This window comes from Trichosurus vulpecula, chromosome 1 (assembly GCF_011100635.1).
Source record: "Trichosurus vulpecula isolate mTriVul1 chromosome 1, mTriVul1.pri, whole genome shotgun sequence".
Taxonomy (NCBI): Eukaryota; Metazoa; Chordata; class Mammalia; order Diprotodontia; family Phalangeridae; genus Trichosurus; species Trichosurus vulpecula.
This window is the reverse complement of record NC_050573.1, coordinates 118,576,664-118,587,842: the sequence shown is the minus strand read 5'-3', so window position 1 is coordinate 118,587,842 and position 11,179 is coordinate 118,576,664. Positions and strand designations below refer to the sequence as shown.

Below are 11,179 nucleotides of genomic sequence, written 5' to 3'. Positions count from 1 at the left end.
TACACACATATATGTATATGTGTGTATGTGCATGTGTGTGTTTTTTTCCACCCCTCCTGGGATGCCAGTTGCTAAACACTAACCAGTTTAATACCTCTGCTGCGGTGGAATCTGAAAAACCTGGTTTGAATCTTGTCTCTGACATATAGATCACGGTGAATAAATATTTATGAAGTACCTTCTATGTGTCAGGCACTTTGCTAAATCCTGGGAATACAAATGTAAAAGACAATCTCTCTCTCATGGTTTTTTTACAGTCCAATGAGGGAGACAGCATGTAAACAAGTGTGTACAAACAAGATATATACAAGATAAATTGGACAAAACTACCAGAGGGAGGCACTAGCATTAAGGCAGACAGGGAAAGGCTTCTTGTAAAAGATGCAATTTTAGCTGGGCCATGAGGGAAGCCAGGAAGTGGAGAGGACAGAGAGCATTCCAGGCCTGGTAGACAGTCAGTGAAAACACCCAGAGTAGGAAAATGGAGTGTTTTGTGGGAGGAAAAGCAAGAAGGCCAGTGTCACTGGATCAGAGTATAAGGTGACGAGGTGTTAAGAGGACTGGAAAGGTGTGTGCATATGTATGTGCGTGCATGTGCACACAAGTTATAAAGGGCTTTAGAGCACAACAGGGGATTTTATATTTGATCCTGTAGGTGGCAGGAAGCCATTGGAATTTATTGAGTAGAGGGGTGACATGATCAGACCTATGCTTTAGGAAAAATCACTGGTAGCTGAGTAGAGGATGTATTGGAATGGGGAAAGACTTGAGGCAAGCCAACTCATCAACATGTTACTACACCAGTCCAGGCATGAGGTGATGGAGGTTGCACCAGACTGGTGGCAGGGTCAGAGGAGAGAAAGGGGCACAGGTGAGAGATGATACAAAGGTAAATTCAACAGGACTAGGCAACAGACTGGATATGGGTGGGTGAGAGGGAGTGAGGAATTGAGGAAGACATCTAAGTTGTGAGTCTGGAAGACTGAGAGAATGGTGGCATCCTCATCATAATAGGGAAGTTTGGAAGAGAGAGGGTTTGAGAGGGGAAAGATGAGTTCAGTTTGGGACAATTGAGTTTCAGACACCTATAGAATATCTAGTTTAAGATATCCAATAGGATTATGAAAGCAAAGAATTAGAGCTGGAAATGAACATAGGGGCCGTATAATTCAACTTTGAGGAGGAAAATGATACCTAGAGAGGTGGTGACTTTCCCAAGGTCACCAGCTGACAGAGTTCAGATTAACTCAGATGCTCTGACAACAAAGCCTGCATTTCCCTCCCTGTACTACAGTCTGGGTAAGAACCTTAGCTTTCAGTGCCCCCAGTCTAAGATCTGAAGTAGGCACTGCTTTGCAATGATGGAAGGCATTTCCTTACTGGGCATTCTCCCCCAGTTCAGGTCCATGTGGAAAATCATGTGCAGTCATTGAGGATGGATACAAAGATAAAGGCATACCCCCCACCCTCACAAAGTCTCTACTTGAGGGATAGGTGGATATAAAGCATGGAGATATGACACATTCAGAAAATATGTAATACTATTTAATAACTGCAGTGCAGAACAGAATCAGAGCATAAAACATATACAAAAATATATTTGAAATTAGAGAAAAGATCTGAAATTCTGAAATAGAATGGGGTTTTAATCCTACTTCATACATTTACTAGATGTTTGAACCTGGGAAAGTCATTTAACTTCTGCCTGCCTCAGATGCCTCATCTGTAAAATGGGGATAATAATAGTACTCACCTCCCAGAGATGTTGAGAGGATAAAATGAGATATTTGTAAAGTGCTTTACAAACCTCAAAGCACCACATAATGCTATCATTATTATTTTTATTATTAGTATTATATCCAACCCCTTCACTACCCTGACGGGCAACAAGGGTCCTTCTGTATGTCTGGACAACAGATTCGCTCATTAAGACAAAAAGAGAATGATTTTCAAGGGTGGGAAGCTCTTTGGAAAGCCTTAGGCGGGTGAGTGCATGGGGTGCTACATCCAAGGGGGCATTTCACAGCTAGGATTCATAATCTTGACAAGATACTGGGGTAGCTGGCCCTCAATAAAAAGTATGTCCAACCCTGTGTCTATCACTGCTTGGCTTTCTTCACAATGGTGCCTACAGCTGAGATGACCGTGGTCTTGGAGCCACTAGCACTTGTTGTCACTGTGACAACGGCTGGCAAGGGAGTTGCTGTGGTAAGGATGGTAGGCTGGGCCATTGTAGTCACTGGGATAGCAGAATCCCACTTACTCTTTTTCTTCTGAGAATCCATAGCCCCCGTGTTGGCTGTGGTGCTGACTGCAGGGGTCGTGGTGGCTGCCACATTGGTCGAGGTGCCCTTCTTGGTGCCTGTCACAAATTCAATTTTTGTTCTCTCCTTTTTGGCTTTTTCCAATTTGTCCATTTCAAACTTCTGTGCTTTAGCTAGTGCCTCGTAGTAGCAGTCCTCAGACCATCCGTGGGGGTCAAACATATCCTTGGGATAATTGGTGCCAAGTTCATCAATCGAACAGTACTGGATAAGCTTCTCATAGATGCTGGGATTCCGAAATTCCTTCTTCCTCTGGATAATGTAGTTCATATCCGTCCCTTCTTTTATCTTCCGCTCATATAATTTCTGTATCTTCTCCTGGAGGTGATTTGAGCATTTGCCAGGTGGCTCTGGGGGGATTTTAATCTCATCTGGGGACATGTTCCTGACTCTCTCCCAGGAGGAGGCAACCAGCTCCTGAGGGTCTCTCTGTTCCAGTTCTGAAAGCTCCTTTCGGTCATCAGCCTCGGGTTTTTCAGTCTCTGAATCTTCATCTTCGGTCCGTCTGCTGTTTTCCTCATCCCCTTCTTCATAGCCTTCTGGATCTCCCTCAATTCGAGAAAAATCATCATCTCCATAGGCTTCAGACACTAAGTGACCCTTTTCCTCCACAGGTGTTGCTCTCCCAGCCGCTTCCACTCCAAACTCGCTGTCAGATTCAGGCTCCGAATCCTCCGCGTAAACCGCTAAAGACAACAGAACATTCTTCTGACCAGCCATCTTCCTCCCTCCCACCCGGGCTGGGGCTCCCAAAGGATGATGGGAAGGACTCCGAGACTCCCTTCTCTCCCCAAGGGAGCCTGCCGGTCCTGCCGGAAGTTACATCACCTTCACTTTCTCACTTCCTTTCTCTCACCCTCTCTCCCTCCCACCCGGGCCGGCACTCCCAAAGGATGATGGGAAGGCCTCTGGGACTCTTCTCCCTAACCAAGGGAACATGCTCTTCCTGCCGGAAATTCCAAGTCATCCTCACTTCCTTTCTCCCTCCTCCTCTCCCTCCCTGGGCCAGTGCTCCCAAAGGATGCTGGGAAGGATTCTGAGACACCCCTCTCTCCCCAAGGGATACCGCTTGTCCTGTTGGAAGTTACAAGTCACCCTCACTTTCTTTCTCCCTCCCGCTCTCCCTCACTGGCTGATACTCTTGAGGCACTTGTCCAACCCTTGCTCTTTAGAAGCTTCAGTGACTCCTTATTCTCTGAATAAAATAAAAGAACCCCCTGAAAGTCCTTTGAAATCTGGCTGCAACCAAATTTTGTTAATTGATTGGATTAAATGAGATGATATTTGTAAACTATTTAGCACAGTACCTGGCAAATAGTAGCCGTAGTAGAGCCATCTGCGTCCAGTGGCCAGACATGGACCAGGAGGACTGCAGATGGCCCAGGATGCCTTGGGAAAGCTTGGCCTTAAGGTCTTTCAGAGTTCTCACTTTGAGGCAGTGCCCATTCAGTGAGAAGATAGCTGTGGCAGGGAGACCAAGCAGAGTCCGAGACTCGGGCCTTAGAAGCTTACTAGTCGTGTGATCCTGGGCAAGCTGCTTACCCTCTGCCAGCCTTAGTCCTCCCACAGTTGCTTAGATAGGTTGTTATTTTGCCTTCATTTTTAAAGCTACCACTCTGACAATACCACCATTCCAAAAAGCTGCTTCAATTTTTTTTTGGTTTTGATTTGGATGATTCTCTTGATTCTCCCCTCCCCTCCCCTCTCCTCCTCTCCTCTCCTCTTCTGCTCTCTTCTCCTCTCCCCTCCTTTTCTCTTTTCCTTTTTTTTGTGAGGAGGGAAATGAGAGAAGAGGATGGGGGTGGGGTGGGGTGGGGGGAGAGGAGAATCAGAGAAAGCCCCAGGGTTATATGGATATTTTCCAAAAGAGAAATGATAAGAAATGTATCATCTTGACAAGTTGGGATGGTTTTGTACCCTCTACCTGGACCTCTCACAGACCTGGGCCATTCATCACATTTGGCTAATGATTCAGAAGGCAGTGTACAAAAGTCAGTTTCAACAACAGATTATCATAATATACTTAGCTATTAGGTCCTGCTAGAGTGATTTCATAATAGTTTTATCTAAGTCATGAAAATGAAATAACAGCAATGCATCATTAGATTGAGATTCCTGCCAAGCCCTCATCTGCCGTGTGTCACATTTAGATCAGCAGGGAAAGCAAGAGAGCCAGTGCTGACTTTAATTTCACAAAAGCTTTCTCTGAACAACAGACTAAAGTTGGGTTGTGTGGTTGCTATAACAAGTTTATCCTTCTCCACAGGACAGCACCAAATGGCCCTGACTCAAAATTGTGACTGGTAATCAGGAGGTGCAGCTGCCAGCAATTACTGTGGGTGTTACTAAATTACTTGCCACAAACTGGCCCTCAATAAAGTCCATTTAAAACAGTAATACTGGAAAGAGGAAAGGCTTGTAACACTTTCAAATGCTTTTACCTCCTCCTCAATTGCTTTCCTAATTGATTTTTCTTTTCCTCCTCAAATGTCTTATTTCATTTCTGGTCTTTAGCCAAAAGTCAGATCAATATTGGTGAACACTTGAAGCAACATCTCTGAATGCTCCCTGTCAATAATTTCTTTTCTTTTCCTTCTCCTAGCACATAGTAAGCTCAGAAATAAATTCTTGTTTCCTTACCCCTTTCTTCCACCCCCTCTTCCTTTTTTGGTTTTGATCTTTTGACACTGAGCTCTAAATTGTCAACTTTAGTTATCTAGTGATGACAAATCACCTTTGATCAAAGTCTAGTAAACTCAGACTTGACCCAAATCTTTGCTGATGTATTATTGCTGAAAAGAGGGACCTCTCAGAGAAGCTGAAGGCTTTTGAACAACAAAAAAAAAATCATCTAATAAAATTGATAGCCAAAAGGTTTTGGTTCAAATGAAATGCACTGTTCTATCTGGAATACTGTAATGCATCAACAAAGTCCCAGTAGGTAATGAGTCTTTAAGATGCAGAATTATAGGTAGGACCAATATATTAAAATCAGAAAGCTTCTATATATCCTATAGGCTGGATAACACATATCCAAATCAATGCTGCCACCAAAACTAAGCCATTTAGATATTACAGACAGACGCATAATTTATGTGTTCATACAACCCCCTATCTACTTGATGACTTTGCTCTGGCTACTCAGAATTCAAGACTGCTTTGGCATTGTCATTTGGACTGATTCATCGGAGAAGAGTGGAGATTATGGTGCTACTTTAATAAGTGGATGCCCCCAAATGGCAGGAGAGCAACAAGAATCATTTTGCCAAATATTCTCTTCTCTTTGCTTCCTGAAGTGAGCTAAATGTAAAAGTCATCAGTGAGAGTGATCAAAATGCCCAAGGAGGATGAATGATCTTTATCCTGGAAAGAATAGAACCAACATGGCTCCTCGCTAGTCAAAACCCAAAATAAGGAAGGAGAAAGTAAGAGATCACCAGGGTTGTTCTTATAGGAATCTTCCTCATTGAGTTGGAGTCACCTGGTTCAAATGAACCTCATCCTCGGGTATTAAAAGAACTGGCAACTGTAATTATTAGGCTATTGATTGTGAGCTTCAAAAAATCCTGGAGAATGGAAGATACTGCAGGACTGGAAAAAGGAAGATGTCCTGATTTTGGAAAAAAAAGGAATAAAAATGGAATCTAAAAATTTTAGCGCAGTGAACTTTACTTTGGATTCTTGTCAAAATTCTAAAATAAAATTAATGAATTCAAAAACTCCAAAAAAGTTAAAGATATTGTTATACAATATCAAGAAAAGGAAGCAGTGATGAACTGATAACAATAGCTAACATATAGCACTTTAGGGTCTGCGGAATGCTGCATATATGTATATATATGTATATAATTTCATTTGATCTAAACAACAACCCTTTGAAATAAGTGCCATTATTATCCCTATTTTACAGATGAGGAAACTGAGTCTCAGAGTAATTAAGTGACTTGACCAGGGTCATGCAAGTGGTAAGTTTCTGATGTGAGATTAGAATTTCATGACTCTAAGTCTAGCACTGTATCCACTAAGGGTTCATAAACCCTTATTATATAGTTACATAATTATTTGTTTTATATAATCAAAGAAATGCTGTGCATTTTATTTGTCTAACCTGTGGCAAAGCATTTGAAAAAAGCATCTCGTATAATTCTTATGAATAGGTGTGTGCTACATGACAGTATAGTAGTGTGGGTTAGTTCTACTTGAATACGTGAGCTGAAGGAATAGTGGTTAGCAGTTCAATGTGCAACTTGGAAAATGGTCTCTAGTGGTATGTCCCAAGGATCTGTGCTTTGTTCTATAAGGTTTGAATTTTTCCCCCAGTGGTTTTGATAAAAGCAAATATCATTAAATTTATAGATGATACAGAGCTGAGAGATACAGCAAACACTGAATTTTTTAAAAAGGTTATTGATAGGAAAGTATATAAGGCCAAATCTAATTTGGTAAAATTTAATAGTCTTATATTTGGGTTGAAAAAACAATCAACATGATGCAAGGTAAAATGTATTGCTCTGGAGTCAGAGGATCTTAGTTCAAATGCTACCTTTGATGCTAATTCCCTATGTGACCTTGGGCAAGTCACATACTGGATATCTGTGGACCTCATTCTCCTCTCTATAAAATGAAAAACTTAGAGTAAATGGTTTCTGTGGGCCCTTGCAGCTCTAAGTCTATGATGCTATGAAAATTATAAGATGGGGGAAAGCATGAGTAGGCTGATGTTTGGTTGGCTTTTGGTGGACTGCAAATTTAATGTGAATCAAGACTTTGATATAGTAACCAAAAAAGCCAATGAGATCTTAGCTTATATTGAGAAGTATGGCGGTCAGGACTAGGGAGGTGAGAATCCCACTATATCCTTCCTCAGCCAGACTTTATGTAGATCATTTTGTTCAGATCAGGGAAACATCTTTTAGGAAGAATAGCAGCTGTGATGGTAAAGGGTCTGTAAGTCCATACCAGATGAGCGTTCTTAGAAGGGATTATGGTTTTTTATGTTGGAAAAGAGAAGACCCAAGGGGAAATAATAGCTGTTTTCATTTTAAAGAGTTGTTATATGATAGAAGGAATGGACTCTGGAGAAAATGTAGCTTAGTGGAAAGAAATGCTTCATTTGGAGTCATAGGCCTGTGTTCAAATCCCTGTTCTGATGCTTAATAACTGTGTGACTTTTGGCAAGTCAATTAATCTCTCTAGGCCCCAATTTTGTCATCTATAAAATGAAAGGATTTGATTATGTGTTAGTAGGTTTATTTCCAGCTCCAAATCTCTGAACCTATGAATTCAACTTCCTACGCCATAAGATAGAACATCTTGAAAATTGGAGATCTGTGCTACCTCATAAAGTAATGATTTCTTCATCACCAAAGGTTTGCAAGCAGACAGTGTAAGATGACTACTTGTCAGGACTTTTACAGGAGGATCTTATATTTGTAAAGTCCTTTACAAAGGTTAAAGTGATGTAGATATGCTATTATCATTACATATACATGTATATGTGTTTATATATATATATATATATATATATATATATATATATATATATATATATATATATATATATGCATACATGCATGCTATTTCCTTCCCCCATTCAAATACCTTGAGGGCAAGGACTCCTCCCTCCCCACTCCTGGTTTTGTACTCCTAGAGCCTAGCACAGTGCCTGGTAGACAGTAGAAGATGGATTCCTTTCTAGAATCATGGCATAACTTCTGATGTTCCTTACAATGTTATGATTCTAGGGAGGAAGCCAAGGTGGCAAGAAGGGAGGGCAGAAAGGGGTTGTTGCTCAGGTTTCTGGAACAGAGAGATACCACACTGGAAACAATATTTTGGGAAACATTGTTCCCCTCTACACACTCTGTGGTCTGGCCATATTGGTCTTCTTGTTCCTCACACGTGACACTCATTTCTCATCTCTGTCTTTGCACTGGTTATTGTCCAAGCCTGGGATGTTCTCCCCTTTCGCCTCAATCTACCAGATACCTTCTAGGTTCAGCTCAAGTACCACCTTCTGCAGGAGACATTTCCTTGTCTCCTTCAGGCAATTCATACCTTCTACCCCAAGACTACCTGTATGTGCAGCGAGGTAGGTGGTCCAGTGGATAGAGTGCTGGAGCTGGAGTCACAGAGATCTGAGTTCAAATCCTGACTCAGTCACCTCCTAGCTGTGTGACTCTGGGCAAGTTACTTACCCTCTACCTGCCTCAGTTTCTTCAGTTGCAAAAAAGGGATAATAATAATACTAACTTCCACCAAGGGCTGTTGTGAGGATAAAAAAGAGATAATATTTGTAAAGCTTTGTGCACCTTAAAGTGATATATAATTGATAGCTCTTATTATCATTATCCGTGTATATACATGTCCCTCCCTCCTCCCCTTCAAATGAAAACTCCTTGAGCTCAAGGACTTTTTCAGCTCTTGGTTTTGTATTCTTAGTGCCTAGCAGATAGTAGGTGCTTAGTAGAAGCTCATTGGTTTATTGGGAAGCCTAATTTAAACAATTACAGTTATGGAAGATATTTCCACACTGAGACTTTCTCATATCAATTAAATCGAAAGTTTGGACCAAGATTTAAATAATTACATTCAAAAATGAATAGATTACAGTCTATTAGAATTAAGCTTGCAGTTCTATGAACCCCTGTTTACCTCATACTCTACCATTCTTCTGATTTTTCTCTATCTTACCATTTATGAAGCAAATTCATTTAATTAATCAACTACGTGCATAGCATCATGGCAGGGTCTAGGAACATAGAGATGAAAATCACAGTCCTTGCCCATGGAGGAGGTTGACAGATACATATTAAAAAGCACAGTTCCTACAAATAAAAATATTTAGTAGAATTCCAGGGTACAGTTTCTCTCCCTCCCCCCCCCACTATGGGCTGAGAAACAAGGAACACTAAGGAGAATTAATAGCACAGCTAGGTAGACCTGGAAGAAAGAAGTCCTGAATTCATATTTGGACTCAGCCACCTATTAGCTGTGTGACCCTGGGCAAATCACTTAATCTCTTTTGCCTCAATTTCCTCAACGGTAAAATGGTGATAATAACCGCACTTATCTCCCAGGGTAGTTGTGAGAATAAAATGTAAAGTGTTTTGCAAAACTTAAAGTGCTATATACATGCTTATTATTATTAATACTTACTCATGTTAAGAGCTGTCCAGGCCTGGAATGAAGGCATTCAAATTTTAAATGGCATTGGTTTTCAATTCATACAATCAATCTCTTGACCTCGTCCAACTCTCTAACATTTCTCACATGAAGTTAGAGAAGTAAAGCAGTCAAAGGATCAAAGATTTAGAATTTAAGTGACTTGAGATGTCATTACCTCTAACACCATTATTTAGTAACCGAGGCCCAGAAGGCTTGAATGACTTTTCCAGGATCATACAGATAGCAAGTATGAAAGTCAATATTATAATCCAGGTCTTCAGACTCCAAATTGAATCCTTTTTTTTACCATACCAGATACTAAACCCTATTATACAAGAGACACCCTGAAATAAAACCTAGAAACTTAATTTTATAAATGTAATAAAATGTCAGGAAGATGGTGTGATTAGATGGCTAAGGCTGGCTAGGCTTAGTGAGTTCTCACCAATCAGCTTGTCCCTAGGACAAGGCTGGAAATCTAATTGGGATGGTGCATGGCTCTGAGGGCAACACTGGCACCATGGTCTTGTGGGTGGCATGACAGGAAGATAGCATGGTCAAGTAACAGGGGACAGCTAGATACAAGCTAATTGGAGGAGGGAAAGTACGCTAATAATTATGGGGATCATTGAAATCATAGGAGCAAAGGATCACAGATTTAGTAATACAAGAGACTTTAGAGGTCATCTATTCACTTTGCAGATGAAAAAAACTGAGACCCAGAGAGATTAAGAGACTTGACCAAGATCACACAGGCAGTAAGAGGTAGAGATGGAATTCTAGCCCATATCCTCTTACTCCAAATTCAGCATTTTTTCTGTGGTACTATGCTATGAAATTTGGAAAGCATAGAAGCCCTAACCAGATGAAGTCTCATAATAATAATTATAATTTGTGGGCCTAGAACCCAAGACTCCATGAACCAATAATTTTAAGTTTCATAGATGGTGATTTTTATGATGCAGAAAATCCTGCTTGCTAAAGGCCATATACCATTGTATTCTTATATCAAATGGGCTTGTTCTGTTTGCCAAATAGACTCTTTCCCCAGTCTTCAAAAATCATTTAGGTATATGGGAAAAATTGGAGATGTTTTTCTTAAATTGCCAATTCCCATAAAAGAATACAGCCACTTTTGTTGCCTTTTCTTTGATATCTCATTCTGCTCCGAGTTGATTCTATTGAAGACATCCAAGCCAAAGAAACGGTGAGGAGAAACAGGAATATATATCATAAAACTGGTTTTGGAAGAAACCATGGTTCTTCGGAAGAGCCACATAGAAACAGTTAGCAGTCTGGCTAACAAATGTTAAACATACAATTGGCTTTGACTTTATTTGAGGATAATTTCATTAGTTTGTTAATCGTTTGTGGCTTGCTTCCTGGGAGAATGAGCAAAATGTAAATAACTCACAGTCAAACTTTGGCAATAGCTGTGAAGGCAGCAGAAATCAGAAGATAATGGGAAAGCATTTACTCTGATAGCCTTTGCCTCAGTCAGTTACTAACAAACCCAGGATGTGGCATCTTCTTTATTTTGTGTTCTTGGACAAAGTTTATATAAAATGGCACATTCAAGTCTAAATGTCTTAGTTTGCCAAGTAAGGCCTTCCATTATTTGCTCTCACTTAACCAATTTTATTCAAGTGTCACAATATCTCTTACAATTATTCTCCTTTATTTTTAAA

At 40.5% G+C, this 11,179-nt stretch overlaps 1 protein-coding gene across 1 annotated transcript; it reads right to left on the bottom strand.

The window, feature by feature from the left end:
* Nucleotides 1–2,099: 2,099 nt before the first annotated feature.
* LOC118834947 (SAP30-binding protein-like) lies at nt 2,100–3,044 on the bottom strand. The gene has a single exon (XM_036742380.1). It carries the CDS (start codon nt 3,042–3,044, stop codon nt 2,100–2,102), a length of 945 nt encoding a protein of 314 aa, XP_036598275.1.
* Nucleotides 3,045–11,179: the final 8,135 nt, after the last annotated feature.